We start from the raw sequence: 13,084 nt of genomic DNA, 5'->3' as shown, positions 1-13,084 counted from the left end.
GGTTACCTGGTTGTTTGCGGGGATAAAATTGAGTGACGGAGCTCCCTTCAGTCTCTGCAGAGCTCGGGTGGGGTGGGTGGGGTGTGTGTGTGTGTGTGTGTGTGTGTGTGTGTGTGTGTGTGTGTGTGTGTGTGTGTGTGTGTGTGTGTGTGTGTGTGTGTGTGAGAGAGAGAGAGAGAGAGAGCTTTTGTCGCGTGCACACTTTGTCACACTTAAAGGTAGACTGACTGTGACATAAACTCTTTAATATTAAAACAATAAACGCTGTTTAGATTCATCTCTCCAAGCTCATCCCTCCACCACCACAACTCCAAATTTATTGCATGGTGTCTTGTGGTCGTTTTGGGAATTGTCTGAGTGTGTGTGTGTGAGAGAGAGGAGGAGGAGGAGGAGGAGAAACAGGCTTTACCACTGTAATCAAGCAGAAGGGGGACACATTTTAGTTTGTTGAACGGGAAAGACCAGGCTCATGTAAAACTCTTCCTCAAAACTCTTCCTCATGCCCACCCCAGAGCCTGATTTATACATATGCATTGAATCTGTGCTGCAATATATGCCGGACGTTCACAAAGCCCTGTGCCTGTTCAGAAGCCTCCATGCGTAGCCTGATGTGCACATCCTCAAAAACATAACCGCACATTGAAACAATGCAGACCACAAGCCATGTGATTAGTCTGGTGGGTATCTTAATTTCCTGCATTTACAACATTCTACACTGATTCAGCGGTCATACAGTCCATCTCATTTCACATCTCCTCTCTTTATGTCTTAGTATGATCAACTGCTGCTCAACATTTATTAGGTCTAACTCTGTGCACAAACTCTGTGCATGAACAAGCAGAGAAAGTAGAAGGACCAGAAACTGGCAATATGACTAGAAATCATACTCTCAACTAGTGTTAAGGCAGAGTAGTGCAGAGTGACACACACACTCTAGCTCAGGGGATCCCAAACTTTACATCCCATGACCCCCAGAATATAGGTGCCAAAGACTTGTGACCCCCACTGTCCCTCGAAGTGATTTAATGTGGCTTACTGCTGCTACTAATGCTTTTGATAATTAACTGTTCACTAACCATTAACTTAGGAGTCATCTTGCAACAAAGAAAGGCAGAAAACTCATTACATTTTATATATTTTCAAGGTTTTATTTCAAGTTTAGCTAGTATTTTTGTTGATATTTTTTTACTCTAATGGGTAAAATGTACTAAAATTAGATCACTTTTTTAAGAAAAGTGGAAGACTTCTCACAACCCCTTATTTGTGTCTCGCAGCCCCCCAGGCGTTCCCGACCCACACTTTGGGATCCCCTGCTCTAGATCACAAGTATGTACTCCTCAAAACGGCATATGCTATGGTGTAGATATGGCATAAAGTCAACATATAAGTAAAAAACAGGCTAGAGGCTTCAATAATACTTCAAAATATCTTGCACCATATTATAAGTATATTGCATGATTCTGTAAAATTGACCTTGAACGTCAAATCTCAATTTTATATTTCTTTGTAATAGAAAAATGACTTCAGGCGCTTACTGTACTTTCCTCTATTTGTCCTGCATTGCATAATATAGCAGAAGTTCTCAAAAGATTGAATTATCCCTAGTTATTAAGGAAATATACCAAAGCCTGGCAGCTGTCTCTTTGTCTTGGAGGCACAATGTACCGGGGAACTTAGCTAATGATTTATTTAAATGAAGTAACCCTAGCCAACATGAGCCTTTATCCTGACACGATCTGTAGTTGGAGGCTTTAAGCTGTTATTTGAGTATGAAAGAGTCACCCAATCATGAAACGTCCCTAAGAAAAGAGCATGAGTTTCTCTGGTGTATAAGATGCTGTCTGTTATTGGGGCGTCACAGAGGAACTAGGGTTTTGGCTGTCTTCCCACGTGAAGGTGTCCATTGCTTTCAACAAACAATGTGCAGCTTTTGTGGAACTCTGAAGCTGTTTCTTGAATCATCTGTTTTCACTTCCTGTAATGAGGATACTCTGGATGATAAATAGACGTAGTATCCTTGATGTCACCCATCTGTTCCTGAGGTGCTGTTTTGAACATAGACTGTATAAAATATGGACGTAGTATCCCTGACGTCCCCCATCTGTTTCTGAAGCGCTGTTTGAGGCCAATCGTCAGTGGGTGCCATATTAAAAACTCAACCTAACTTTATCTGAGCTAGTGAGAGGTAAGAGGTGGGCCTTTAGCCTTTCACTTACAGCTACAGTTTTCCCGCCTGTCAACCAAGCGGCAACCTCCGGTCTCTATATGAAGCCCATGGGGAAGTGTTATAAACTGCAGTTCATCAAGAATCCACTTGAGGCTGGCTGCAAAAACACCGGAAACCACATACACACCAATTCAAAAAAGACGATCTTTGCAGCAGAAATAAACATGTTTACAGCCTGGTTCAAAAAACGCCTTGGCTCTACATAGCTAATGTCTCTATCGGCACACACTGTACAGGTGGTGAATTTTATTATAAGGCGACGGTTCAGATATTAAGAGTACGGGTTTTTGCCCAAAATAAGGACATGACTGACTTGACTCCCGGACGGGAACACATAGCTGTTGGCTAGGAGGCTCGAACCCCGCCTCTTTACATCACACTCTTTTGGTTTTACAATTAGCAACCAACCAGCATTACCAATATGGCTGACGCCGTCGACTGGCTTCAAAACAGCGCTCAGGAACAGATGGGTGACGTCACAGATACTACATTGATTATTTATACAGTCTATGGCTACGCCCTTATTTGGGTAAAACTCATAACTTTAATACTTTAATACGAATTAACAGTCTGCCTGTTCAGTGTGTGCCAATAGAGGAATTAGCTATTCAGACCTAAACCTTTTTTTGAACCAGGCTGTAAACATGTTAATTATCGCTGCAGCGATCGTCTTTTTTGAATGGGTGTGTATGTGATTTCCTATGTTTCTAAATTTAGCTTCAAGTGGATGCTCAACGAACTGCAGTTCTTAGCACTTCCGCATGGGCTTCATATCTTAGGACCAGAGGTTGCTGCTCGGCACTGAAGCTACCAGTAAGGTACGGACTGATTATGCGATTACCATAATGCAATAACACTGTTCTCTCTGCATTATATACTGGTGTACAGGAAACAGATTACTTTTTAGATGACAAAAACAGTATTAAAAGTGTGTCTTCTACATTGAAATATACAGTATTTGAATAGTGCTGCCTCACAACTGATGCTGAACTCTTATGGAAATATTAGTCGCAAATACAGGCCAAAGATGTAATATTGACTTATAGTTAGGTATGCAGTATTTAAACATTAACTTTATTTGCTTCTTGGTTAAAGCCAACATTATCATACACTCAAGTGGCTCCATCTAACCTCAAGAGAAACAGCTGTCAGTATGAAACACCCACAGATAATAGAAGACACTCAGGTACTTGTTACAACAGCTAAACTGTTTACTCTGTCAATGCGGTACAAGGTGATTGAAGTGTGTGAGGTTTCAGGAGAAAAAATGGCTCAAATTTGAGTATTTTAAGCATTTGAAAAAGTAGTCTGATATAGTTATGCCATATTAGTCAAACAAATACAAATGAAATCTGTCAGTGGATCACCTGACTGACAGGAGACAGGTGAGACTGGGGAGCATCAAATCCAGCACCCGGACCATCAGCACTGGTGCCCCACAGGGATGTGTTCTCTCCCCACTGCTCTTCTCCCTCTACACCAATGACTCTGGTGTAGTCAGAACCATCTGGAGCTGAACCCGCTCAAGACTGTGGAGATGACAGTGGACTTCAGGAGAAGCAGATTTCCATATTTCTATTTATTTTATTATTTAACTACTATTTTTTTAATGTAAAAACTACCTCTGCTACTCACCACTGCACTATTATCATATTATTTTAGCCTGTACATATTAGTCATGCCTATTTGTTGTTCTTTTGTATTTATAGCTGATGTTATTGTTATTATTATTATTAGAATAAAGCTGATTCCGATTCTGATTCTGAAATGAAATAAGCTTAAATAAATAAGAACTCATTTGTTCCTTCCTCGTCCTCAAACAGCTCCTGCCCCTGTACTGCAGCTGTGCTGTAACATCAACCCCTCACTCTGGTCTCAGACACAATAGCAAAGAATCTGGTCGATCAGGTAGCTTCACATATCAGTCATGTGTAACTCTGAAGGTTTGTTTTTCTGTAAAGACTACACAAAGAATCTTTGTATAAGGGTTGCTTATATCAGGTTTCTTTCCTTCTACAGAGCATTATGAGCTTGTTTAGCTATTATTACACCATGACGTGTGGGGCTTTTGTACCCCCATCAGCACCTTGACAGAACTAAAACCATATCTCAACTTTTGACTTCTTTTTTTTATAAGTCATTTAGATAATAAAAATAATAATAACAATATTAATAGCCTAAATAATATATAGTAATATAAATACTATTCAAATTAATATTGTTATTATTATCATTGTAATTATTTTTATTCTTATTATTATTATGATCATATTTGTTGTTGTTAAAAAAAATAAAAAAATACAATATTTTAGTTATAAAATACTTTTCTAAATACTATGACACTTAACAATCATAATGCACAGGTTAAAAGAAACATTCAAAGAAATAACTCAGACCAACAATATTTAGCACATCATAAACATGTAGCAGTTGGTTGGGTTAGATAGGGAGCTGTAAATAAAGACTGTGTTTGCGTGTAATTTCACAGAGTTGTAGTAATAGGAGAGGACAGAGCACAGAACCCTGGGGGACACCTTGTAACAGAGGAGCGGTGGAGAAGCTGCAGTAGTTCATACTAATGACTTGTTGTCTGTTCGAGAGGTGTGACGTTACCCAGGAGAGGGCAGTGCCAGTGATGGAGAAGGATTCTCCATCACGAAAGAGGGGAAGGGTGTGGTTGATGTCGAACGGATACTACGTCCACATTTTATACAGTCTATGCTTTTAGCTCAAATCATGCTATCTCCATAACCAAGAATATGTAGTTCTTGTGCTTACAGCAGTAATTTAAAGGTACAGTGTGTAGAAATGGGAGTATTAACATAGACTGTATATATATAATGGATGTAGTATCCGTGACGTCACCCATCTGTTTCTGAAGCGCTGTTTTGAAGTCAATCGTCGGCGGGAGCCATATTGCTGCTGACGAGCGATTGTGATGTAAAGAGGCAGAGTTTGACAGTGTTCCCGCCTGTCAATCAAGTCAGCGGTGTCTTGTATAATGGAAAACTCGTAATTTCAGTATCTTTGAAATTGCCGCGTTGGAAAAAAATTCATCCCCCGTACAGTGTGTGCCGATCGAGAAATGAGCTACCCAGACTACACTTGTCTTTTGTACCAGGCTGTAAACATTTTTATATTTGCCTGAAAAATCCTTTTTGTCAGCCCTGCGCAGAACAGTCGGTTTTCTCTCTGACCACGCCCCCTCAGGAAGTGGATGTGGCCTTGGCTCTCCAGCATGTTGATCTAATGTTTACATGTTGGCTGAATATACACGGCTGCTCACAGACCCGCGTTACTTCAACCCTCTGAATCTGATCCAGAATCTGATCCTGATGGAGAGGTGCCTGCAGCAGGACCTTTCTGAACGATTGGTCACAGATTTAGTGTTTCTTGTTGTTGTATTTGTCAGTATGTAGACGTGTGTCTTGGTACACAGCGACGAACATGTAGCTATGTGGCTATGCTAACTAGCGCTAGCACTTTTCCATGAAAAATAAAAATCATCCACTAGATTTTCAAATCTGCAGACGTGGGGAGTAAAACCGACCTCTGCCAGAAAGGCAGCAGGACCTTTCTGAAGGATTGGTCACAGATTTAGTGTTTCTTGTTGTTTTATTTGTCAGTATGTCGACGTGTGTCTTGGTAGACAGCTACGACATGTAGCTTTGTAGCTATGCTAACCAGCGCTAGCACTTTTCCATGATAAATAAAAATCATCTACTAGATCTTCAAATTATTAAGACAGCCTACAACTAGCATGCCTCCCTCCTAAGCTCCTTGTTAGCACACATGTGAGCAGGTAATTAAAAAATGGAGGAGGAGTTGAGTTGTATTTTATACAGTCTATGGGCTGAACAAGCTCTGAGCTCTGACTTCCGTTACAGACCGGATGTCGTTGTGACGTAGCAAAAACACTGAAAACTGAAAGGTGGAGAAATCGGAACAGGTGCAAAATGGATTTTTTTCATTTACAGGGGGTTTGTAGACATGCCAGGGACACAAATTTCAGGTAGAGAACCATTCAAACGTCAATTTTGCATGATATGTCACCTTTAAATTTTGTCCTTTACTTTGAAATACATGAGGGGAGTTTATTAGAACATTAAAGTACTTGTAGTACAAAAAAAGAGTGATTTTCTTCACTCTTCAGGTCTCACAGGAGATTAAAAAAAAGGAATTGAATGAGTCTGTGTGAGAGGTAATTTAAACAGGTTCGACCACACAGTGGCACAAAGTGAACCAACAGCAGACCACAAGACAGAGGGGACCAGATGGTTTTAGTCATTTGTTTATTGACAGAGAGTCATTGTCCTCGTCACCAACAGTGGTGATGTTCGTAGAAAGTGTTGCAGTGGCCCTGATGTACAAATCACATCTGTTGTCAAGTTACTCAATTTCTGTTTCCGAGCATGTAATGAAAAGTACATTTATACACTTTACATTTGTGTAAATATTTTTCATATATTGTGTTATATATTTCCATTGAAACACAAGGCACTTAGACACCATTGAAATACTGATTAGGATAAATCAAAGTGCAAACAAGAGTACAAGATAAATCATCACAGGAACAGGCCTCGCATGGCCGTTGTCAAACATTCACACTTAAAAAAAAAAAAACACAAGAGAAGTTTTATTTGATAGTTTGGTTTCTGGTAGTGTACCGTTTTTGTATTTTAACAATCATATGATGCAAATGTGTACTCATGGTTGTTTAATACACACCTTTGTCTGTTTCTCTATTGAATGCAGTCCTCAGTTGGTTTTGTCTAAAAGAAAGAGCTGATCCTGGTGAGATCATTGTCTTTGAATGATTAATAGAGGAAGTGTTGAAAAAATAAAGTCAACCTTCAACCTGCATTCAGTCACGTCCACACCGTTCTTTTTCTTGCAACTTTAAAACCATGTGGTCGGACAGGGAGCTCATGTAAGCAAAGCTGTTCATCACACATTGTAGTGTCAATAATATCCTAATCCTGAGTGAGTTTGTATCTCAGAAGAGTTTATCAGAAGAGTAGCTGACAGCTGTGCTGAGATCACTTTATGACCAGTGTCTAAGAGATAACCTCATTATACTTTATAATGTGTGGCATCAGGTCCATGTTTGCTATATGATAAAGATCTGGATAGCACTTGAGAAATCATAATCAAGTCCAATTCAAGACCTGAATTTCAGGACTCCTGACTCAGACTTGTGCTCAGACTACTTTAGGACAGAAGATGGAGAGGAGGACTCAGACTTATTTATTAATTAAGACTGTCTTAATGTTGTATTTTAGAGCAAGGGCTGTCTCGTGTGTTCACCTGCCGGCCGTCTTGTCCAGGAACAGGACCTGATAAGTTGACAAAAGAGGCGGCATGAGCCAGGTCTTTGGCTTTCACAACTTTTACAGCGAAAGCAAACAAGCACAGCTAATCATGGATGAGAGGACAGAGACAACCTCAAACTGTAACAGACAGACATCTGTCCCCATAAGTTAGTCAGATGCTAGAGTTAGCCTGCTTTGTTTAACAGTACTGCTAACAACTAAAAAAGGTCAAAGATGTTTGGTTGGTTAAAAATTGGATTAATAGCGGGTGGGTTGTAGTTAGCTTTGAGTTTCAGTCCAGTCCAGTTTGGAGAGAAACAGTCACCCTATTTGTAATCAACAATAATATTCATCGTGTAATGGGGACTCGACTCGACTCGGACTCAACTCTGATTCTTCTCTGATGACTTGGACTTGACTCAGACTTGAACTCTGAGGACTCAAGGTCAGGAGACTCAACTACAGCACTGCTGGATACAGGACTCAAGGATGACGGCCTTTCAGTCCAAAGAACTGCCTTTTATCATCTCCAATTGAGAGTATGCAGCTAAAGACTTTGCACTGTGATAGCATTGTTGAGTTGAATTTGCATTCATCCACTTCGTCCAAGTTTGACAAATATAATAATCACTACGGCTCAGAAATGTACCTTCAGTTGTAATTAATAGTCATGCTTGACCTTGTTTGTTGACAGTGATAGAGATGTCTCTTCAGTATTGCTGGCTTTAAGGGAAAAGTCTTTTTTGGTCTGGAAGGAAATTCTTTAGGGCCTGTGTCCACCGACAGTGTTTTTTGTGCTTGTAGCACACAACCTTAGTTTCAAAGCATTTCTCACTCTACTTATTGTTACAGGGTCACAGAAATAGTCATTATGGCAAGTCCACTTTCCTTAGTGATGACCTCTAAGAACTTTTTAAAATGCTCTATATGCTCATGTTTGCTCTAAGTAAATAATCTAAGAAGAAAACATTGTGTCTTGGCGTTGAAACATATTTAGAACTGGAAATTCTACTCTTGAAATTGTGAGTCTTCTAAGTTTATCCTCCTCCGCGCTTTCTTGATTTTGATTGGTTGTTGGGAACCAATCAGGAAAGAGACGTTGTTAAGCAACAGTGTTCAAAAATATGAAGTATTCTTTAATTTGAGATTGTTGTGAGCAAAGTTTTTAAAAAACAGCCTGAGCAGAGGGTTGTTTTTGCTCAGGGCACTAAGAACTGTAAAAACCGAACTACATTGGCTTTGAATAGAAATAGGAAGTGCTAGTGCAAAAATCAATGTGCGTAGACACAGGCCATCACTGCAGTACTGCATGTGGCCACTGGGTGAAATTGGAGGTATGTCTGAGCAGGGCTTCTCTATCCAGGTCTTGATAATATATATTCATAATTGGGCCTCAGGAGATTCAGTTTTCCTCGAGGGAGGTCATTATTTTGCTGACTGCTGGCTTAAAAATAAAGCAGGTGAGGGGTTATCTCAGGTGCACATGTTGCACATGACAACTGAACATCCAGATTAAACCCACAGACACCGTCTTGCAGTCACCACTGTGGTTCAGACATGGAAGGGTCTGAAATTTAAAATTTGAAGGTTGATATTTGATTTATTTTCCAATTATAAAGTAAAATGTTTATTAAGATAACAAATAAAATGTTTTATGTCTGCCATTGTTTGAAAAGAGCAATGTGGAATAACTGAAATATTACAGTCACTTAAGGTTAAAACCCTTAATTGCACAAGCACTGTCTGAAGAAAGAAAGAAGTTCTGATGTAACATCTAAACGAGGTCTACAAGACTTATTTTTTCATGTTACATTGAATTATTGTGTTTGGACTGTATTTCTTGCACCCCATGGTCCTGCTGTATACTCCATCGTTTTCAGGTAAAACATGGATCTATTAAAGCAGTCAGCGGGGATTGTCACACATTTAAGCTACAAAATGATAAGTGCATCTGCTTTTCCTTGTCCCTGTTTAGTAAATCTAACACAGGTGATTGTCCATGGTAAAAATGTTTCAGTCAAGTTGCAGATGAAGTTGTAAAAAGAATTTCAAAAAGCCAGTTCACCCAAATCACACACAACTATTCCCTTCAGTATCGAGCCATGCAGATAGATGTCAAAGGTTCAAATTAGGACCTCCAAATCCAGTGTTTATACACATCAAGGATCAGTGAAGTGTCGCCAACTGTTTACAGAGGAGTCAAGTTAAATACAGGATAAAGTTTGGTTTGGAACATGGGATGTGGGACGGTTGGCGGCTAACGTTTTTATTCAAGGTAACTGGTTATAACTTTAAGGATTCATCGTACTGTGTGAACCTCTTTGTGTCATGTCATGTTGATTCTTTTTCTCGATGTGGAGACATTTGAGTCATAAGTCATGGACTAACTGGCATTTACAGGGTGGCTATAAAGCAGGGGAGAACGGGGTTGGTTGTCACACGGGTTGGTTGGCACACTCGTTATATCTCGCCACCAGAGGGCACTGTCTCTCAAATTGGGGTATGGACATTTCCAGAATTAGGATCAGAGCTCACCTACATAGTCTTCTCTGGAGTAAGACAGCTGAACTTGAGGTGAGAGGACTTTTTGTGTTTTTCATGTCAAATTGTAAATATTCAGCTCCTCAGTATTTTTCTTCTAGGCTTTTAAACGATGGGTTTATAACAAAACAAGTGTTACCCTTACAAAGTGTGAGGGGAAAGCTATAGTTAAGATTTTTATTAGCTAGCTAACTACTTGTTAGATGGTTGTTAGCCTTGATGCTAGCAAAAAATTCTAGTTGGGGTTGGTCGTCACATTCTCTTTGGGGTTAGTTGTCACATGTAACAACCAACCCCTATGTTGGCAAAATCATGCATGGTGAAATTAGTTGGAGTGTGCAGACCCTACATTTGCCTTCACTGTAACTCAGACAGTGACTGCATGTAGCCGAGTTGAGTAGGCCAGTATTGTACAGCCTATTTGTTTTGTTCTTTATGTTGTTATATAGGCTGGCCTAAAGAGGTGTTTCCTGTTCATGTTCCTTGCTCATTTTATGTTAAAATGCATTAAATTATGTAGACCTATCACTTGTCAGTGCAATTAAACTTTCAAATTTAGTTCTGCCTTCTTGCCTTTTTTAAAAGATTTTTCCCATTAAAATACCATTGTGACAACCAACCCCATAGTGTGTGACAACCATCCCCGTGATGGGGTTAGAAAAAGAAAAGTGTAACATCATATCTGCATGGCTGGATACCTCTAAGATTTTCTTTCTGTTTGGGCGTGTTGACCGTTTGAAGTGTGAAACAGCTGTAACATGCAGGGTGCAAACACTCAACAGTCTCGTCAAAGTTCTGTTCAGTCAACATGAAGACTTCTGTGCGTCTGTCTTCAGCCGTTTGTGGGCAGGAATGACTGAAGTGCTTCTTATGGCTCCGTTAGGTAACAGCGACCTTTGATCCCTCTCTTACACACATACACATTACATACACTCACACACAGTAATCATAACCATGATTTTATGTCTGTGAACACACACACACACACAACTAAACATTCATGCAAACAGGCACACATACTTTGCTGAGTGCACATCTAGCTGACAACAGCTGGTTTGAGCAGGAGGGCTCTTTGGGGAACAACCACCCAGGAGAGAGGGTCACTTCGTCTGGACCCAACTCCTGCAGAGAGGTTCAGAACCTCCCCCTCCTCTCCTTCCTCCTCTTCATCTTTGCCTTCCATGTCCCTCTGTACCATCCGTCCCAGGCCTCCCAGGGCTCCCAGCCCCAGCATGGATGCAGTTGAAAGTCCATAGTGCAACAGAGGAGAGTCAGGGAAGCCTCCTCCTCCCCCTAGGGAGAAGAGTGGCGCCCCGTGGTGGCCCAGAGCTCTAGCATGGCAAAAAGCAGAGAGAGGCAAAGATCCCCCGAGGCCTCCAAGAAGAGCTGCTGCAGCACTGGGGATGATGATGTGAGCCCCGCCTACAGGTGGATGATCAGCTGGGCTCTGGTGCCCAGGGAGGCCCATCCTGGTCCCCAGCCTGTTGGGAGCACCATGCTCCTGAGCAACAAAGTGCCCATGGGCCTTGATGTGCTTGCGTAGCGAGCTGGGATCGGTGTAGCGCTTCAGGCAGCCTTGCATCTTGCAGTAGTAAGGCTTGTCCACGTAGTGTGTGCGGGTGTGTTTGAAGCGGTCGCTGGAGTTGGAGTAACGCTTGCTGCAGCCTTCATAAGGGCAGATGTAGGGTTTTTCTCCTGGAAGAGAGAAACAGGACGAAAGACAAGAAACATCCCTGATTAGAATAAAAATAGAACAGATAAAGAGGACTGGATGGTGCAGGTTTCACTGCGGGTGGAAGAGCTTTAGAAAACAATGTTCACCTATGTTGTATGCTTTGACATTTTCAGTGCTTTTTATCGCTCTTACCTCGTCTTCACTACTTAAGCCTTGCATGCCGTGTTGCATATAATCTAAATCAGGGGTATTCAACTAAAATTGCAACAGGTCCAGTTAGGAAAAAAATCTTGAAGCAAAGGTCCGAAAGATCATAATGTCTAACTATGTAGTGTGATATACTCTATCTGCATTTAATAATACCTGACTGTCAACTTAAATTAATTCAGTACGATTCAAAAACTTTTGAAAAAAATATTTAAACCAGGGTTGCCAACATTGAGTGTCAGAGGTTCGATTTTTTTATGACTTGCATTTAATCACGTGCACTTATTTTGATCACAAAGGATTGAACATGATAAATGATCAGTGGTGTACTCTGGCTGCCTCAAGGGGCAGGGGCGAGGTAAATAGAACAGCACTCCTTTTCAAACCTTATACCCCAAATTTAGGATTCATCTAAACATATCAAGGCAGAGGGGGATCTGGGGGTCCAGCCCTAGGAAATTTTGAGGATCTAAAACTTAATTCCTGCATTCTGGTAAATATGTTGACCATTTGTGCTGGAAATTAAATTATGAAAAAGGAAACACAAACTCATTGATATACCCTATAAATAACAAAAAAATGAATTCAAATCCCTGAAAGAAGCTTACAGTCCAGTAAAATTTGAAGTTATTTTTCATGAGATCTCTTTAAAACTAAGGAGTCTAACTAAGTCAGTCAATAAACACTCTCTGAGAAACTAAACTAAACTCCCAAACCGGTGGCAGTCAGGGGTCCCAATCATTCAGGACTCACTCCAGATCTGAGTGGGTTAAATAGCTGCCCCGGTTAAAATAGAAGAGCCCTTCAAATTTTAAATCAGAAGTTCTGTTTTGGCTGTAGGTCCGGGTCCGTATGGGACGGCTTCTCGGTCTAGACCCGGACCCCGGTCCGCCAGTTAGTGACCTATGATCTAAAACTTCAATGCGGTACGATTGCCGAGGAGCAGTGTATTTAAAACTCCACCGCCAGTATCATAGAGGTGATTTTGTACTTTGAGGGGTTTGTTTGTTTTCTCTTGTAGCCTTGATTTATTTATTATGTCTGAAAGTTGGCAAATAAACAACCGTGATTTTGATGTTTTAAAGGTGTTTGTCTGAGGTAAAGTTATGTCAATAACAGGGT

At 40.7% G+C, this 13,084-nt stretch overlaps 1 protein-coding gene across 1 annotated transcript in view; it reads right to left on the bottom strand.

Annotated features, from left to right (window-relative positions):
* Positions 1-6,502: 6,502 nt before the first annotated feature.
* LOC117815742 (zinc finger protein GLIS2-like) overlaps positions 6,503-13,084 on the bottom strand; it is a 46,402-nt gene continuing 39,820 nt past the window's right edge. The window contains exon 7 of the mRNA XM_034687635.1: positions 6,503-11,775. Within this exon, the coding sequence (XP_034543526.1) occupies positions 11,117-11,775 (659 nt within the window). The 3' untranslated portion in view covers positions 6,503-11,116. The remainder of the gene's footprint in view (positions 11,776-13,084) is intronic.

The sequence above is a fragment of the Notolabrus celidotus genome, chromosome 7 (genome assembly GCF_009762535.1).
Source record: "Notolabrus celidotus isolate fNotCel1 chromosome 7, fNotCel1.pri, whole genome shotgun sequence".
In the NCBI taxonomy this organism is placed as follows: domain Eukaryota; kingdom Metazoa; phylum Chordata; class Actinopteri; order Labriformes; family Labridae; genus Notolabrus; species Notolabrus celidotus.
This window is presented reverse-complemented; position numbering and strand designations above follow the sequence as displayed.